General features: G+C 41.1%; 1 protein-coding gene across 3 annotated transcripts in view; it reads right to left on the bottom strand.

The window, feature by feature from the left end:
• LOC122794405 (L-threonine 3-dehydrogenase, mitochondrial-like) overlaps positions 1–20,618 on the bottom strand; it is a 121,685-nt gene that overhangs the window by 76,987 nt on the left and 24,080 nt on the right. For all 3 annotated transcript variants that reach the window (XM_044062771.1, XM_044062770.1, XM_044062772.1), the window contains exons 2-3: positions 9,708–9,900; positions 7,411–7,453 (exon numbers count right to left, since the gene is read on the bottom strand). In XM_044062771.1, the coding sequence (XP_043918706.1) occupies positions 7,411–7,453; positions 9,708–9,891 (227 nt within the window). In that variant the 5' untranslated portion in view covers positions 9,892–9,900. The remainder of the gene's footprint in view (positions 1–7,410; positions 7,454–9,707; positions 9,901–20,618) is intronic.

Genomic DNA, 20,618 nt, shown 5'->3' on the forward strand with positions numbered 1-20,618 from the left:
ACAAAACTGTACTATGTTCTTCGTTCCACATTGCTGCAGTCCTTACTATTGGGTAGAATCCCAAAGCAGAGGTAAGGGAGGCTGGCAAATCATAAAGAAGCAGGAGCTGACAACATGCCTTGCAAAATAGCTGTGGCAAAACCAGCCCTAGACTTAGAGTAGAGAGGAAGGTGATAATGCTTAGAGAAAGTATGCACTGAACTCCATGTAGCTGCCTCCAAAATATCCTTAGTTGCCACCCCCCCTTAGAAATGCTGTTGAAGTGGCAGTAGCCCTAGTGGAATGAGGCCTAATCCCAGCTGGAATCTCCTTGCCATGATGGGAATAAAATGAAATGCAAAACCCAATCCACTTAGAAATAGTTTGCTTAGACACAGGCTTGCCCTGAGAACTCAAAGCAAAAGAAACAAACAACTGCTGAGACTGCCTGAAGTCCTTAGTCCTGCTTAAATAATAACGCAACTGCCTATGTACATCTAAAGTGTGCAAAATCTTTTCCCCTTTATTTTGGGGATCTGCATAGAAAGTGGGCAAATGAATAGTTTGGTTTAAAGCCACACTAGAAACCACCTTAGGCATAAAGGAAGGATTAGTACGTAATGATACCCTATCCTTATGGAAAATCAGAAAGGGCTCTACTGCCATAAGGGCCTGCAACTCAGAAACCCTTCTTGCAGAAGTAATAGCCAACAAAAGCAGTCTTCCATGACAAATATTTCAAATCAGCAGTACCCGCAGGCTCAAAAGGTTGTAGAGTAAGTTTTTCCAACACAAAATTGAGATCCCAAGCAGGAGTAGGAGCTCACGTGGGGGTCTTATATTCTTTGCCCTCTGAGAAACTGCTTGAACAAAGGATGCGAAAACAATGGTGGGTCACAATCATAGTGAGCTGAAATTGCTGCAGCATGAATCTTAATGGAAGAGAAGGACAAACCTTTGTCCAATAACTCAGTAAGATATTGAAGAGCCACACTCAAATTAGGCTCAGAAATATCCAAATTCCTTGCTGCACTCCAAAATAAAAATCTCTTCCATTTTTCACACTTTCCTTGTACTAGGTCTTCTAGCTTCCATAATCACATTTAAAACTTGTTGAGGAAGTTGAGACCGGCTGTCTCTCAAAACAGAATATGCCATGCTGTTAGATGAAGAGAGCGAGCTTGACATTGAGCAGGTGGCCTTCCTCTGAGACAACAGGTGCGGAATCAAGGGTAAAGGCCATGGAGGCTTCTTTCTGAGACTCCTCAGTAATGGGTACCAGTGCTGCGAGGCCAATCTGGAGCTATTAAAATCATCCTTGGCTTGTCTTGTCTGACCTTTAGAAGCACCTTTGGAAGAGAGAGGAAGAGGTGGAAACGCATACACGAAGATTTTCCCAACTGAAGAGAGAGAGCATCCATCCACTTCCAAGCTGTGTGATGTAACCTCTTGTGCAAAACTTTGGCAGCTGGTGGTTTAGTGGAGAAGCGAACAGATCTATGTCTGGAGTTCCCCAGGACACTGTCAACCTTTGAAATACATGAAGATCCAGTTTCCACTGTTTCCACGGGGATCCATGATTTGTCTGCTTAACACATCTGCTAAGGAGTTCTGTGCTCGGCAGAAACCTTGCCTGAAGAGTTAGTTGCAAGCTGAGCGCAGTCTCCCATAAAATCATTGCTTGCCTGCACAATGGGTAAGAATGTGTTCCCCTTGCTTGTTGATGTACCACATGACAGTTGTGTTGTCTGTTAGAATCAACACCTGCCCTGGAAGAAGTAACTCCTTGAAAGCCATTAATGCAAACTGGACTGCTAACATCTCCTTCATGTTGATATGTAGATGCTGTAGTCTGGCAGGCCAATTGTCTTGTATCCACTTTCCATTTAAATGAGCTCAGCCAATGTCTTGTATCCACTTTCCATTTAGATGAGCTCCCAAGCAATGTCCAGGCATCTGTCGTTAAAATCTGACTTCGCCTCTGGCCGGGCCCAGAGAGGCCCCTTTTTTGGTGGCATTCCCGAGCCCCCCCCCAAAAATTTTCAAGGTATTATTTGTATTATTTGATAGACATGTCAAAATCCTGCAGTGCTGTGTCCATACACATTTTGAGATACCATTGTAGCTTCCTATATGCAGTTTGCATGGGAGGCATCTGTCGTTAAAATCTGACTTCGCCTCTGGCGGGTCAGAGAGAGTCCTTTAGGTGACATTCTTCCGAGCCCACACCAAAAAATTCTTTTGAAGGGCAAGTATTATTTGAATGACAGTGTCCAAAATCCTGGCAGTGCTGTGTCATTTATTTTGATTACCATTGTAGCTTCCTCATTCCTCATGTGTTTTGGGAAGCACCAGAATACAAGATGCCATGAACCCTAATGCTTGAAGGACTGTCCTTGCAGTCAGCACGGACTGATGAGATAGTTGATGGAAGTAAAGTGTGAGACTCTGTTTGTCCGGGGTTAAAAAAAGCCATCTGGCTGCTGTATTCAGTCTCTCATGCTTGAAGGACTGTCCTTGCAGTCAGCGCGGACTGATGAGAGTTGATGGAAGTGTAAAGTGATAGACTTTTTTTTTGTTCGGGGTTAAAGAGGCCATCACTGGCTGCTGTATCACCCAGAAAGCACATGTCTTGAGAGGGTACTAGACTGGACTTTATTTCGTTCACAGAATACCCTAGCATCTTAGCACTGCTATAACATATTCCAGATGCTGTAGAAGGTCTTTCTTTTTTTGAGCCCCAGATCAGGGCGTCAGTCCAAGTAAGATAGATTTTGAATTCCTTGTAGCCTGAAGTAGCTAAGCACTGGAGAACCTTTGTACTCTGGTGAATACTCTGGGCGCAAGAGCAAAAGGCAATGCAGAAGAATGACTGAATGAAAATTTCCAGCTCAGCACCACGATTTCCTTCAACAGCCTTAGCCTAGGCACATGAAGAAGATAAGCCTCCTTGAGATCTGTTGTCACCATCCTTTGCCCAGTGCCCAGCAGAGGTAAAAGCTGTTGAAGCGTCAACATCTTGAACTTTGGAATGTCAGAGGAGAGATTGAGGAGAAAAAAAAAGAGTGTTCCCCTTCTTTGGTACTAGGAACAGGAGAGAATAAGATCTAAGAAATCTTTATATAAATATTTACAGCTTTCACTGTCTGGCCCCCATCTGGAGTAACTGAGAATGTGCTTGAGCTTCTTTTTTTGTTGTGGAGGAGGAGGCTCTGGCATGCCATTGAAAGGGGGGGTATGGAAAAAAACCTGTAAACCGTGGTGAATGATATCCAACACCCATCTGTCTTGAGTAATTAAATCCCAATTTTTTTTGAAAAGAATCAGTCTTCCTCCCAAAGGAGCCGAGAGGAGGCTGCGAGCTGCTGCAAAGAAAAAACAGGTCAGGCTGACTGTTGGACTGACCCCTGTTCCCACCCCACCCTGAGCAGGTCCACTCCCTGTCCCTGTTCTCCTGCAACCTCAAGCTACTAAACTTGTCCCTCCCCTACCCTAGACTACCCCTCTAGACAGACCCCTAGACTTAGCAGGCAATGTCCTTTACCAGGCCAATTTCTACTAAACCCTAAAACAATGGTGGCTGCAAATCTTTAACAGTTTCCATAGACTTAGCCTTTTTAACCTTTTCCTCCATTTTCTTTAAAACTGCTTCCACACAAAACAAAAACAACATCAGAAAAAAAAGATTAACAACAAAATCCTTTAAATTCTGATCAGCCAACCAATCATGCCAATGAAGAACAGAATGCCTGAAGAACTCAACAAGGCTTGCTACACCTCAGAAAAACCTTACAAAATTGCCACAGAGGACCCTTCACAAAACAACTACCACTTTTCACTCAATACCTTACACTAAACTCTTTACCTTCATTTCCTTCCCAGCAACTTTAATTTTGCATTTTGATTATTTTTCCATATTTTAGATTTCAATTTTGACTGAAGTGGAAAACTCTCATGGCTTTCATGACTCAAGAAATTTTTGTATTTTTCCACCTATCTTCTTTCCTTTAACCTTATCCAGCTCTTGCCTTTTTTTACTTGACAGTTTAAGGATCAGGCCTTAACAGAGAGAAACCACAGACTTATTATCACTAGCACCCTTAAACAAACACTTACCTCTTGAGCCCTATAGTACCTATAGGTTTTAACAGGAGTTGCAGGAGCAAAAAGTCTTTCAGAGGGGGAGTCAGCAGTTCAGGTTAAGCCTCTCCAACCACACATAACACAGTATAAATAGCTAAAAGTGTTGGGGTAAAATAAAAATTCCCTAAGCTTCCTTAATTCCCCCTGAAAATTTTCTCTTGAAAATGAGAAAAGTCTCATGGAATGGAAAGTGAGTCTCTGAAAATGAGAAGAAATCCTCAGGAGGAGAAGCTGTAGGAGTGGAATCATCCACATCAGAATCAGAATAAGGTGGAAACTCCTGCAAATCTTCCATGAAGACTCTGGAAGCCTCTGAATACTGTTCCAAACACTCAAACTCAGGTTCCACCCTAGGCCTCTTATCAGGAGGGGCATAGAACCTCTAATCATAGTAATCAAATCTTCTGCCATTTTAAGCATATGTTTCTTAGGCACAGAACCTGAAGTGCTAGGAGAAGCCCCACTGAAGCTAAACTTGGCCTACCTCTCAAAGAAGTTTTGGCAACAGAGGAGAGGCTCTAACTACCTTGGAAGAGAGGGAAGAACAGTTACCTGAGAAGCCCCCTCAGCCTGGCCTACCTCCTGAGAAGGCACATCCTGTAACAGTAAAGTCTCTGCCTGAGACTCCAAAGAAACTCCTGGCAATACCTCTGGCTCCACTGAGCCTTCTAAAGAACCGACGTCCGGGACAGCGGTTCATCAACCCTAGGCTTCGCTGTGTTTGTCCTTGCGCTTCTTGGGCCAGGCGGGCGTCCATCTTGGGCGATCTAGCCGGCGGCATTTTATAATTGCAACGCTAACCAAACACTAACCTGGCACAGTCTAACCTCCTCTTAATAGTGCGTTTGTTAAACCTAGCACAAGGCGAGCTGCATCCAACAACGTCGTGCTCAGGCCCTAAACAAGGTATACACAAGGTATGGTAATCCCTATGAGGTATCTGTTTCCCACAAGAAATACAGTTATTCACTTTTTCTGACATCGGTTAAATACTGAGGCAAGAAAAACCAAAATGTTCCAACGGGTACTTAGCCAACTCTGATTTCACAAACTCGGTCTGAAACTCCGGTTTGAACGCCAACCTGCACTCTCCAAAACTGCTTCTGCATCGGACCATGCGGCAAAAAGACGACTGAGATATGGCGTCGGTCATGGCGCATTAGTACCCTGACGTACTGGCGTCAGTCTAATGCGCCCTGACCGACGCCAGCCATATACTCTGGTATTGAGGGCCGGACAGCGGACTACCCAATAGTAAGGACTGCAGCAATGTGGAACGAAGAACATCTATTGGTATTTTCTTTGGACCATGTATCACTAGCATATGATAAGGGCAATTACATGTTACATTAGAAAGTTTGGCAGGGCAATGACAATCATACAAGATACCACTGCTATGGCTCTGTACAGCATATGAAATGTCTTTACGACTCTGTGACTGGCTGCTGCTGTACGCATGCAAGCTTTTCTTTCGCACTATGGATTTGTTTTACTATTCTAAGCTTCACATTAAATAATACAATTCTTAAGAAGGCACAAATGTGCAGATGTAGCCTATAAGTACAGAGGAACTGGCCTATACCAGCCAGTCCAAATCTTTAACTGTGCCAGAGGCAGTTTGTATGTTCAGTGTTCACATATACACAGTGCATAGTCAATAATATGGAATTTGCTAGGTAGCTGATCCAAATAACAGACAAAATTCTGTAGAAGCAACTACACTAGTGATAAAAAGAAAATAGACTTTTCCATCAGTTTCAATTACTTCTCTCTTCTCTTTAATCACAACAATCTTTGGTGTTATAAACCATCCCTGGAATTCATTAATGCATACACTAAGTGTACACCAAATGTACACCTTTCTGAGGGAAAAGACAGTCACAACTCACACCTTCTTCTTCCTAATTTCAGTTTCCTATTGATTTTCTTGCAGCTTTAAATATTGACAGGGATTAATAAAGGTTACCGCAAAGTGTGCCCGCAGTGGTGGTGTTGCGGTAGCGTTGTCGCCTCGCAGTAAGACGCTGTCCGGTTCGATTCTCAGCTAGAGTGTCTTCTGCATGGAGACATGCGTGAATGGGTGTACCTTCGTTGAAGATTGTGCATCAGGGCTGGTAACTCGGCACGTAAAAATCAACTACCAATCATTAGCGGACCGGAGTTCTGCTGTGGCGACCCCCCTAACCGGGAAAGGCCGAAAGACACAACAACCACGAAGTGTAGACTACATGTATACAGTGTAATCTTTGTTAGTGACTAGAAATCACAAAAAAAGTGATGTTCTTGAATTCATATCGTGTGCACTTTGTGTAGACCTTATTGATTGTGGCCCCATTTCTTTCAATCTCATCTTTGCAGTTTTTCTATTATAAATCATTGCAGGAGGAAACACTAGCACACCTATAAGGAAGCCACCAGAGGCCTGCAGTCTGCCCTTTTTATTCTTTCCCTTTCTTTACCTCTTACTGAGGAAATCTGTTTACAGCAGACAAGAAAAAAAGAGACACACAGTTGTTGTGTCCCATATGGTTTGGTGGTCAAAATAATATCTTCCAGTTGAGGCTTTTCTCAAAGTCACTATAAGTCAATGCAGTTTTTACACTAGATATACACATCTTTCATCACAGTTAGGTGGCCATACCTATAAGGAACAGAAGATGATAATGAGATCAAGAGGAATGAATTTTGGGTGGCGCAGTGGTGCAGCTGTTAGCATTGTCACCTCACAGCAAGAGGTTCTCCAGTTCAGTTCTTGGTTTGGGTGCCTTCTGTGCGGAGTCTGCATGTCCTCCCTGCATTCGCGTGGGTTTCCTCCGGGTGCTCCAGTTTTGTCCCACATTCCAAAGATGTGCACCTGGAATGCTTCTCCCTGGGCCTCCGGTGAAAATAGGCTCTGTTCCAGTGGTACTTTCCCAGTAAACAAATGTTAAATAAATAAATGAATAAATAAATAAAAAAGGAAAAACTGGTAAGCCCACAATATAAGTCTGTAACACAGTAGGAAAATAAAAAAGGCACCTCATAACTAGCAAGGTTGTCACTCTGAAAATAAAACATACCTGTGTGCATTACCCACAAGGGTCTCTTTGAAACAAATTACAGTTCTTACTACAAACTTAAAGACTACCAGCCTGTTAACTAGGTGCTTTCATGTTTAGAAACAGTCCTGTAAAACATACACAATAGTAAAGATCAGCACATGCTAACCTGATAAAATTATTTCTGCACACTTTCTCAGAATTATTCAAAGCCAGACATATTTCAGTAATAAAATCAAGTAAAACATACCTCAAAAGTTTAGCAAGTCCAACTCCAAGCTGGCCAAGGCCCCCTGAAAAAGACAATAATAAATGTTAGCCATCGTGAACCAATGCAAGTCATCAAGACTCTATTATTCACTGTCACACTCTGTTGAGAGACTAGTCAAAACACAAAGATCAGAACTGGCAGTTAAGAAGGCAGCAGATGGGCTGGCACAAACTTCAGAAGAAGCCACACAAACATATTATAGGAACTTAACATGCATGACTTAAAGACAGAAAAGGAACACAGTGCAAGTCTTCAGGACTTCAAGGTTACCAATAATACTGAACATGCATGACAAAGACAGAAAAGGAACACAGTGCAAGTCTTCAGGACTTCAAGGGTACCAATAATACTGAACTGGCTGCAGTCTTACAAAAGGTATGACAACAGGATATTTGGAACAAACAAGGTGGATGCCTCAAGGGAGACAACAAAGTATTTTACTAAAAGTTTGGTGTATAAATCTATCAGTATAACTAAAATATCAGTGGTTCAGTCAAAACAGTAACAGTTAATACAGCTCAAATGCAAGCATTTTTGAGGGGTGACAATAAAAAGCAGTTGTACAAGTAATATTACCAACTTTCTCATAAGTTAGAAAATAGACAAACTAGGAACAAGCCTAATGGTCTTATCAGTCAAACTATTTTTTTTCAAAAGTACCTCTAAAATCAGTTTCAAGGAAACCTACCCATATCATTTTCTTATATTAAGTGAAACAATAAAACTTCTGTCCCAGTTTCCATTACTGTCAGTGGCCATTCACTGTACACTGTTTCTGAGCCAAAGGATAATGAACAGGGGTGAATCCAGATCATGGAAAACATCCATACCATACTTCTAATGGTGCCAGTACCAAAGAATGAAATATTTAAAAAATCTACAATGCTTTTAGAATGGAAATTGTCCTCATCCATTGTCTTGGTGACCATCTTAAAGTCAATCAGTTTAAGAAGGCATGACCTGCCTTTAATGAAGCCAAACAGGGTTAGGTTCAGGGTCTGAAGGCTTCCAAATCATAGTTAATCATTTCAATGATAATTCTTTCCATGGTTTTGTACACGAGACTAGGTGGACTATTGGGTCTGTAGTTGCCAGGATCCGTTGATAGTCTGCCCTTGTGCAGAAGGATGACTATTGTATTCCTCCATTTTCATGGCATAAAGCCTGACACTAATGTGGGAGGCTTGGCAGCTTCCCTTACACCAGGATGACTGAGTTGACATCAGCTGCTTAAGCTTATCCTCTCCCACCTAGCCCATCTAGCTCTTACATGTATCCTCTCCCAGTTCCTTTGCACACATGACCTCTGTTTTTCTCCTTGTAAAGTGGGTGCAACAGCCTTAGCTCCAATTCAGAATGCTTCAAACATACTGATATGCAACGCGTGTTTCACTTACAGCCACCAAGGTAACCTGGCATTCACCTACAGCCATCAAGGTAACCTGGTATTCTACAACTAATGCCTGTGAGTTACTTATTTGCCCAAAATTTCTATTTACCATCTGGAATGTATGTTCTAAGACATTTACTATGCATGCAGTCCAAGAGACCATCAAGGGACTAGCTCAAAATTTCTTATTGGCTCACAGCACTGTAAGGTTAAGTGACTTGCACAAGGTTACACTGTAGGCAAATGAAGGCTGTGGGAGTCAAACCTTGTACTGCAGAAAGCAGTTTGTTAATAACTCACAGCCTTAATTCTATGCACTAACTGCCAGCTTACCCAACAGGCAGGAGAAGAGGAACATTTAAAATGCACCCCTCAGCGTTCAAATCCCAGTCTCTTTGCATACAGAGCTTCACTTGTATCAACTAAATCCTTGGGATCATTTAACAAAAAGGTTGCAGGCCTAGCATATAAAAATTCCCAGCCATCATCAAGTAAGACATTGAATACAGACTCTCCCAACTTCCCACCATGACATCTGCCCTAAGGTTCCCAACTCCTGGGGTTAGCCCCAGCTGCATAGGCAAACTGTACGTGTGGCTCATGAGGAGGGTAAGGATCTCAAAGAATCGTTGATGTCAGAATGCTGCTGTTGCCCAAACTCATGACAAAAATAAACTTGACAAAGAGACTTCAAAGGCTACCCAGTTCCTCATTATTAATTCATAGCATTAGCAGAAACAAAAAGTAAACTTTTAAATTTCGTCGATTCATATAACCAGAATGGCTATTTTCAGGTATGACTAGGGAGAAAGCATACAAAGTTAAACAAGCAAGTCAAATTTTAATTACACAAAACAAAAAATGTATATATATTATGTCAATCAACCTGTGATAAGGACACGAGGATGGTCAGTCTCAGAGAAGGATACAGAGTGGAAACTGGCATCTGAAGAAGTAACCTGACGTGGAGAGAAGCTGATACACCGCACTGATGTGGACAGCACCTGGCAGCCACAGACTGGGCTCAAGGCCTGATGAACAGCTCTTGTCAATGTTCTCCCAACTGGCATCTTTGAAAACTGAAAGAACAAAAGAAAGACAACTTTCACTAACAGGAAATCTACAGACGGTTACATTCTTAAAGTGCATCGTATTCCCACCACTACTTCTGCATGCCTTTTTGTAAGAAGTACCTCCACAAAGCATGGTTGTAATGAAACTAAACTAGCTTTAAAGGCAAAATGGTGAATGCCCCCAATGACACAAATTAATGTAGTCACAAATCCATCCAAGAAAAACTGGTACAATATCAAATCTCTCTCCTTTCTGGTCTATCAAAGAGATCTTGTCAAATTACCTACTGCCAGAAAGGTTGTCGTAGGAGCCTTAAGAGTGATTCAAAGACAGATGCAAGGAAAATGCAGCAACTGAAATTAACAATGCTGAAGCATTTCCAAGTAACCAGAATACACAGGTTGTTTGTTGCTACAAACAAGTGTTAAGCCAATGTACAATACAGTGTTCTTCACATTTTCAAAGAAATGCAAACCAAAAAGTGAATACCAGGACCTTGGCCTCAACAAGAGCGGCAGTGACTGCCCAATTCTCAACTCAGGCACCCTAATGCATGGCAAGGTCAACAACAGTTAAACTAGTAGTCCAGGTATTTCTTCCTTTAATATCCGAATATTCGACCACACTATATGAAAAATTCCAAGTAAATGCCTAAGGAAAGAAAACACAGGTGCAGCCAAACATTTAGTGAAACAAAATGTCATTACCTTGTGATGATTAAACTACTGTTTACTTTCAATCAGAAACCTTTTGAGTGCCCTTTCATATCGATACAAAATATACATCTACACCAATATAAAAACGCACAATGACTCACAGACATCATCACTACAAACTCTCTAGACCAGAAAGTGCACTCCTCTACCTAGGGGCTCACATTTACTAGATCAGTTTATCACAAACAAAGCCCCCCTTATGCCGTCCACATATTTCCAGAAATATTAGTACATGTTCGCATATAATAAGTCACACTTTCTCAGTTACTGACCTCCTCTACTGGAATGTTGGCACTCGAAATGCTGAGTGCTTACAAGTTGGAAAAAAAGAAAAAAGAAAAAAAAGAACACTAAAAACCCAGAAAGGGAGCGAATCGCTAACATCACTCTTCTGTTTTAATTTTTTTTAAACCGGGGGCAAGACCCTCTGTATACTCTGTGGGAGGCAAGCCCCTCACACCCTGTGGGAAAAAAATTATATATCTCGTATAGAAACTAGGAGATCACCCTCCCTCAGAGAAAAAAAGAATATTCTGAGAAATGGCCATCTTAGACTTGGCAAGTCCATTTTCTGGCCATTCAGTCTGTGTGTTTGGACTCGGTTTAGCAGGCCCCAACATTTCAAATCGTTACCATTATAACCACTTGTACAACTGTGACCGTACACTTCAAATGTTAGATTATGTATTTATTTATTCAGTGGATCGCAAACTGCTGCACAGGACTGTCTTCTACAGTCACTACTGTCAGAGTTACAGTGGCAGACTCAAGAGCACCCTCCAGTACCTCTCAACCTCTTAGTTAAAGAATCAAGGAGAAAGCTACAAAATAATGTTACACAAAGGACCAAAATCAGGAAAGTACAATTGTGTAAGTAAACTTACCATGACAGTACATGTTCAAGTAGATCACTGTTGCTGTAACCTAAACTATACAGGTCCTACCCCAGGAGCTTCAGCTGAGCTTTCTCTTTCTTTCTATATATTCTTCTTTCGGCTGCTCCCGTTAGGGGTCGCCACAGCAGATCAACTGTTTCCATTTCTTCCTGTCCTCTGCATCTTGCTCTGTCACACCAACCACCTGCATGTCCTCTCTCACCACATCCATAAACCTCATCTTAGGCCTTCCTCTTTTCCTGTTACCTGGCAACTTCATCCTTAGCATCTTTTTCCCCAATATACTCTGCATCCCTCCTCAGCACACGTCCAAACCAACGTAATCTTGCCTCTCTGGCTTTGTCTCCAAACCTTCCAACCTGGGCTGACCCTCTAATATACTTATTCCTAATCCTGTCCATCCTCGTCACACCCAGTGCAAATCTTAACATCTTCAACTCTGCCACGTCAAGCTCTGACTCCTGCCTTTTTGTCAATGCCACTGTCTCCAACCCATATAACATAGCTGGTCTCATTACCCTCTTGTAGACCATCCCTTTCACTCTTACTAGTACTCGTCTGTCACAAACACTCCTGATACTCTTCTCCACCCACTCCATCCTGCCTGTACTCTCTTCTTCACCTCTCTTACATAATCACCATTACTATGAACTGTTGATCCCAAGTATTTAAACTCATCCACCTTCGCCACCTCTACTCCCTGCATCCTCACTGTTCCTCTATCCTCCCTCTCATTCACACACATATATTCTGTCTTAGTCCTGCTGACCTTAATTCCTCTTCTCTCCAGAGCATATCTCACCGATCCAGGGTCTCCTCCACCTGTTCCCTACTCTTACTACAGATCACAATGTCATCTGCAAACATCATAGTCCACGTGGACTCCTATCTGATCACGTCTGTCAACCTGTCCATCACCACTGCAAATAAGAGAGGGCTCAGAGCTGATCCTTGATGTAAATCCCACCTCCACCTTAAATGCATCTGTCACTCCCACCGCAGACCTCACTGCTGTCACACTACCCTCGTACATATCCTGTACCACTCTTACATACTTCTCTGACACTCCCGACTTCCTCATACAATACCACAACTCCTCTCTAGGCACCCTGTTGTATGCTTTCTCTAAATCCACAAAGAAACAATGCAACTCCTTCTGACCTTCTCTGTAATTCTCCATCAACACTCTCAGAGCAAACATCGCATCTGTAGTGCTCTTTCCTGGCATGAAACTATACTGCTGTTCACTAATCATCACATCCTTTCTTAACCTAGCTTCCACTACTCTTTCCCATAACTGCATGCTGTGACTGATCAGTTTAATCCCTCTGTAGTTACTACAGCTCTGCACATCACAAAGACTGCTGAAGTGCAAAAAGCTTCCGAGTATTTTTTGCTGAGGAACAAGGCAAGTGCCCTGGCAGAACAATGTATGGAAATAAACCCAGAGTAAACTATGAGCAAAGGATAAAACATACACACCCTAGCAACATAAAAGAAAAAAATAAGCAAAGAAGGGTCCTGGAGGGAGGGGTAGCTACTGCAACAGTGATCAATTATTAAATGTTCTACTGTAAGTTTACTTGTGCAACAGCACTATGTTCAATGCATAGATCACTGTTGCATTAGCCTTTATGGGTAGCTTATCATAGCTTACAAAACTAACAAAGGGAGGAGGCCAATAAATGAACACTCCAGGAGGCTCTGGAGAATGGTCCTATCAAAACCTGTTCTTGACCTGGAAAAGGAACCCAGTTTGTACTGCTTTGTAAAACCCAGTACAAGGGACCAAGTTGCTGCCTCTAGAGTGTACACCTTTACAGAAAGGTACCAAAGAAGCAAAAGACCTTGTTAAATGGGCACTAACCCGAACTGGAAGTGGCTATTATGGCGAGTATAACAAAACGCAACAGCATGATACAACCATTTGGAAATGGTCAGCCTTGATGCTGGTGGTCTTCTTCCTGCTCTCATAGGAGACAAACAGATCAGCTTTCCTGAAGGTTTGAGTTTTGTCTAGGAACTATCAAGTTGCCTGTGGATATCCAGAGTATTAAGAACCTTTTCTCCCTTATTCTTGGGTTCAGGAAGGAATATAGGGAGTTAATAGTCTGGCTGAAAGGAAACTAGGCATAAAAAAGATTAGTTTTAAAACAAACACCACAATTCAGCCTGAGGAGCTCATTCAAATGGAAGTTACTAAGATGATATCTCAAGGAGGAGCCACCCATTTCCAAGCTGGACAGATATGCAACACCCCTTTCAAAAACTATAACCTGAGTATGGTTTTAGAAAGGGGGATCAAACAGCTGTCAAGTATTAATTGCAAACAAATGCACCTCATAAGAAAGGCAAGAGGATAGTTACTCACACAAATCATTGAGAAACAGAGGCAGCCAGGCCTGAAAAGAGTCTCTGTTCTTGGACTGGCACCAACTAGAAAAGCTTCTCCACATACAATTTCCTAGTAGCAATTTTTTTTTTGCTTTATTTAGAATCTACTGCATGTCCTCGGGGGGGGGGGGGGTATATATATAAAAGTCTATGAGAATGAGAAGGCATCTGTCTTCCAGGCCTGTTTGCAAGGAGCACTGGAGCATTAGTTCTCTAGCTGCCTGTTCTGAAAGGAAGCAAACAGATCTACCTGGGATGTTCCCCATACCTGCATCACTTCTTTAAATACCCCAGGGTGAATTTTCCATTCATGTGGGTCTGTTCTGGTCCTGCTAAGCTTCTCTGCATTCAGGTTTTATTCTGATGGAATGTTTGAAGCCCACAGAGTCAAAATGAATAGAGTTGCTATCTCCTAGGCTATCACAGCCAGTTTGAAAAGATGGTGGAATCTGGTACTCCCTTGTTAGGTTATGTACCACATCACTGTGGTGTTATCTTTATACACTTGCAGAGGTCCTGGGGACCAGCAATGATTTAAGGCTTTAAAACACCAATTACTGCCAACATCTTTCTGACATTTATGTATTTCTATCCGAGTAGTGCCGCAGCAGTGCAGCGGTTAGCGTTGTCACTTCACAGCAAGAGGTTCTCCCATTTGATTCTCGGCTGGAGCACCTTCTGTGTGGAGTCTGCATGCCCTCCCCATGGTCGAGTGATGTTAAAGACATGCAGGTCGGTGCGAGCGTGAATGGGTGCGTCTTCCTTGAAGGTTGGGTGTCGGGCTGGCAACTCGGCACCGTAAAAATCCACTGCCAATCATTAGCGGACAGAGTTCCGCTGTGACGACCTCTAACCGGGAAAAGCCGAAAGATGTATTTTTATCTGAAGGGTTCCAGAGCCATCACTTTTATCCCTTTGGAAACTGCACCCCACACCAAATCTGATCAGCAGTTACAGACTGTATGGGGATTAGAAGGGAGAGTGGGAGATCTGGACTACAAGTGATCTGGTCTATTCAGAGGAATCTCCCTTTTTACAAATCTTAGAACTGGTACTTGAAAGTACAAAGGGTGAAGCTGCTGAATTTAGAATGATCTGAGGTACCACTGTAGTTTCCTCATAGAGCATGAAAATTATAGGTGCTGTGTATCCCAAAATTTACAGACGACTGTCTCTGGAGAAACTCAGGAAGAACTGCTGAAACATCTCTACTTCGTCTGGAGGAAGAAAGCCTCTTAAAGGACAGAATCTAAAAGATATTCCAGGAATACAATTCTGTGGACAGGTATGAGAGAAGATTTCATTTTTAGTCAATTGTTTTTATTGAATGTTTTAACAAAACATTAATATATGATAATACAAATATCATAAAATATACATATCTAAGAATAATAAACAACTAAACTATTTACAATAGTGTCTACTATAAAACAAAGCTTTTTAAACAGAAAGAGATGGGATAAGATTTCTGGAGGGTGATTTGAGAAGTTTTGGGACAAATCGTAAAGACTCCTGCCAATTGGAAAAAAGCTTGCAAAGATATGAACAATCATCCAAATATTGAAAAAACGTAAATGCCTTGAAGCCTGAAATATGAAATGACCGGAGCAAGACATTGTGTTGTGAATACTCTTTATGCTGTGGAAAATCAAAAAGAGCAAGTCAAACAACTGAAAGTATACCAAATACTACAAACCTAAAAAAACTGCTTCCCATACTCATTACAGCCAAGTGCGCCTCGAGGTGTTTCGGCAGTTACCTCCTACTGTGCCTCTAGGTGTCAAATATTGCTTGTTCATGTTTGCATTAACAATTCCAAAACCATGCTACATACAAGTATCAGAAAATTTTATCTTGAAGCATACATGATGGCAAACAATTGTATTGATATTTAACCTTTGTCAATGAGAATTTGTTATAACTGTAAGGTGATACCTTTATTTTTAAAGGCTCAAGCCACACCCACTGGGAATTAAAGGTACACACGCAAAAGAGCTGTATTGGAGGGACAGAGTTAACTGCAATCTGATGTTCAATGCATAGATCATTGATGTAGTTGCCTACTCAATATAGGTACTATCTATCCCCTGTGACACGCCAGCTTACAAAACTTAGAAAGCGTAAGGGTGCCTTCCACCATAAAGGTGTGTGTGTGTGTGTGTGGGGGGGGGGGGATTGGGGTGAGAGGATGAAGGAAATGAAGGGATAACATTTTGAACATCGGAATTTTGACAAAAAGATTTAGAAAGGAAAAACCCTGTACAGCCTCCCATAAGCCTACCCATTTCAGTACTAGAAAAATCATTGAATAAAAGCCTCTCAAGTGAGGAAGTGAGTGCTGACACTCAGACCCAGAAAAGGTATTGGTTGATATAGACAGCAGAACGGTGGCCATGGAAGTCAAAATCCACTAAGGAGTGTGTAACAACTCACCTGCTGAATCAACTAGCCCTGAAAATGGATGACAAGTTCCATAACTCCCTGGGGCAGTATCTAGTGCAAGTAAAGGAAAAGCTGCAAACTTTTCACTGGGCCAAGATGAAACCCCTGTGAAAGATGGAGGGATTTCCATTACCAAGTGTAACCCTGATGAATTACATTCAGAACCCATTTTTCTGGAACAATCAAGTGACACAAAGGAAGATTAAAACTCAGAGTTGTAGAGGTTACCAGGGTGGGAAGGGGGGGGGGGACTCAAGCAGGCCAAAAAATCCACTGATTTAAGAGTACTGTTCTTAATTTTTTAAGCTTGTCCTTTCTTTTAGAGCCTCCTTGACATTCCTTTTTAAAATACTCTTTGCCAGCACATTGCTGCTTAAATGGCTTATAAGGGAGGAAAGGAGGAGGGGAAATTTGTATTTCCTTTGAAAGAAATCTGAGTCACTCCTTGTATTAAAATTTCTCCTTTCATCACAGCTTCTGCAACACTTCGGCTGCACAAGGGACAAACAAAACCGCCTTATCCAGGGAGAGTTCAAAATTTCAGATTAGACATATTCAGGGAGATTATGAGACTAAAGCTAAGCCAGTCTTCTCAATACTGACCCAGAAGAATTAGGAGCAGCATAAGCGCAACTTAAACCGTGCTTAGTAACATGAGATGCAGATGTACTGGATGTATTCATACCATGTTTTACCTCAGAAAGGTTAACTATCCGCTTCTGCACATTTTCAAACATATAGGACCTTGACAGTTTAAAACCCTGAAGAGAAATGCTAGAAGAAAACATTTTCTTCCCTAACTTATCCATCATTTTCCCATCCTTGTCAGAGGGAATGGGGTAAACAGCAGTAAACTGTCTGGCAGAAGCAGTTTTGGCTCAGGAAATCAAAATGGGGTTTTGCTTTAGGATTTGACAACCAATACTTGTGAGTCTGAAGTACCCTATATAACCAGTCTGACTTCCTAGGAGCAGGAGTCTGACTATCGGGTAAGCTAAAAGCTGTGAGAATAACAGAATATTCAGACTGTGAAGGACTTAAGGTACAACCCTCCCCCTATAATGTCTGCTTTTCTGACTGAAGATCCCATACCAAACAGGGAACTCTTGCCTTTTCTGGCCTAATAAAATAGAAGGCAAGGAAAATGACCAAGAAGCTCTTTGGCAAATCCCAATAAATCTTCCCTTTCCATAGAAATAGTAACAGGAAACTGGAAAGGTTCTCACTATATTGTCCTTTCCTAGGAAACTTACTGGAAAAGGACAGATTCTCAGGTTCACAAGTACTAGGCTAGATGCCTTTGCAGCTCATTTTAAGCCTAGTCAGTTTCCCTTAATAGGTCAGAACCAAACCTTGTACCTTGTGAGTGAGATAATGACCTTAACTATTATGCCAATCCCACCACTAACCGACTTAGTGGGCATACTAGTCCCAGAAGTAGGTTCCCTATCCCAACTAAGTGAAGAACCCTCACCTGCCCCTTCCCCTGAGACTGACAAGAGTGGTTCTCCCTTAACGGACAACAGCATCCCTACAGCAGCAGAGGACATGGCTATCCTTTAGTCTTTGGGGGTTGCATATGCTACAACAAGAGGACACAGGAAAAAAGAAGCAGCCACAATAGAGTCACCCACCAGTTGCTGAGAGGTAACAGGAGCCAACCTGACACCTAAAGATTTCCTAACAACTTTCTTCTTTACTCGGACAGGGGAAAGGTAAAATCGTGGACACAGGAGATTGCTCCATTGATAACACCAGAAAGATGCCTTGAAAGCAGATAGTAGGGCCTGGATGAGTCAGTAAAATGCAAAACATGTGGTTCTGACGTAAATAAACCACTCACAATCAATCTCCCACAAACACATTAGCCTGCTCCCACTTCACAAACCAGAGTAAACATGGTCAAAAATATAATTTTTCATACAAAATTTTCATGTAAGCATTTACACAAACACGCCCTTTGAAATGTAATGACAGCAAAAAAAAAAAAAAAAAAGTTTAGCTTCAATTCCCAAAGCATGAGGGAAAATTCAGCTACAGGTCATGGTAAAGTAGGCAATATTATCTTTAGACTATCCATCACACCTCAAAACTATCCAGATTTGTGCCCTATATTTTTCCTGTGTTCCTCAAAAAATATGTGGTTTTCAGACATTTGAGTTTCAGACTTCATATCCTTTGAAAAATACTTGCTAAGACAAATCCTACTATTCTAGCAACTTTAATTTTACTGAAGCAATAATTAAAGTCTGTGTCTGATTTTGGGCCTTTGTCCTCCTCGTTATTTTTTTGGCCAGATTTCTTGTGCCAAGAGGCAGGAAATGTATGCTATCCACACCTTTAGTTTTTAATATGACAAGTGCTCTGTTCTATCAGCCAAGACCAACAACCGCATTACTAGTACAAGCTTCTATAACCACTTTAAAATGCAAAACAGCGTTACAATGGTAGTACATCTCATTTTCTGCATATTAACAAACAGATTTATTTAATATTTATTTATTTACATTTGTTACCAGGTAAATGTCTGACTGGGCTGAAAGCCCATTTTCAGTGGAGATCCGGGGAGAAAAGCTCCATATATATGAAAACACAACAGACTAACAAAGTATTACAGTATTTTTAGAACTTATAAATACAAATAAAGTTACACAAAGTAAATAAGTAACAGGTAGGTTATACAAGGTAAATACAACAACAAGAAAAAAATACAAAGGTACAAGAAAAATAATTGGGTAAGAACTAGCACATAACTGCGCACTGACATACATAAATATGGCAGATGGATATAGCAAGTTTAAGACTGGCTAGAGCAAATGCTGGGTTTTACTAGGAACTGTTATGTAATATTATCATTCATAACTTTGAAGTGAACATGCAAATCTGCTCCAATTACAAAATATATTACAAATGAATAAAGCTTGCCTAAGACCATTATCTCTGTCTAGACATCATTTTTTTATGGAAGGTACGCAGTCCAGTATTATCAATTTTCCTACACAATCAACATATGGAATTCACTTGGTAACTAATTTCAAAATAACTGGTTCTGGTCCTTTATATACAATAATTTGACCTTTTCTCACACAACTTGAGTGTAACACAATTACATTCCTCCTAACAAATAAAAGGTCAACACAAGTGACTGTACTGCCACATAAACAAGATTCCCCAATTTTAAAAAGGGATTTTTTTAATGGTACCATTAAAAACAAGAGGCACACTTCATTATACAAGTCATTTAAAGCTGAAATCACATTTTATATTAAATATGCTCCAATAGCTGCGATCAGAACATCTTTGGTTTAGAGACCATTTTACTTAAAATGTTCAGTACACAAACTCAGCTCAAAGCTTGAGCAGGATTAAAAATAAAAGCACTACTCATGTCATCATGTGCTTGAGCAAGTGAAATACTAAAACTGAAGAAAAAGTCAGAATATCTGCAACTTCAATTGCTTCAACAGTTGCTTAAAGTAAAGTTAAAGTGAAACAGTGTATTTAAAGGTGTTAAACAATACAACCAAACCAGGTATTTTTAAAGCAGCCATTTGCTTTTAACTGGATTAATTTTCTCCAGCAGGCAGCTTTTGCCTATGAAATTTTAGCACAAAGCCATGACCATCTATACCTAAACCTGGGCGTGGGGTTGGCAGTTTAGCCTATTCTTGTTAGTTTATTAAATGCAGTATCCTTTTCTTTCGCCTGCGTTGACTGGATTTTGGTATTCCTTTCATCTAATCACAGTACAGGGACTTCTCTTGTAAAGAATTCATGCACAGAAACTGGTAGTCATGTAACTATCCACGGCTACCTACTTCATAAAGTAGTCTTAGAAATCAAATTACATTTGTGCACTACGGTCAAACAGTCATGGAACTGGTTTTACAGTATACACAGCTACTAAGAATGAATGGATGTGATTTTAAAAGAATTTTAAACATGATTAGCGAGGGGGACAGAGATTGTCACTTAGCAATCTGCTAACTCAAACATAACAATTTAACACACAAAAATCTGAAAAATGATGTGGCATTGAGGAAAACAGACCATTTCGTAGACTAAAATCAGTTTCAAATCAGTAAATATTAATTACCCACAGAAATGATGATACTGAAACTCTGAAAATGTAGAAAACTATGATCTAACACACATCTGCATTCACTGACTCAGCTTTTCTTCCCAAAGGCAGCCAGTAGAATGCCCTTACAAGAGAGAGAGAGAGAGAGAGACAGAGAGAGACACAGAGAGAGAGAGAGAGAGAGAGAGAGAGAG

Source organism: Protopterus annectens, chromosome 2.part1 (genome assembly GCF_019279795.1).
Source record: "Protopterus annectens isolate FY-2018-M chromosome 2.part1, PAN1.0, whole genome shotgun sequence".
Taxonomy (NCBI): Eukaryota; Metazoa; Chordata; order Ceratodontiformes; family Protopteridae; genus Protopterus; species Protopterus annectens.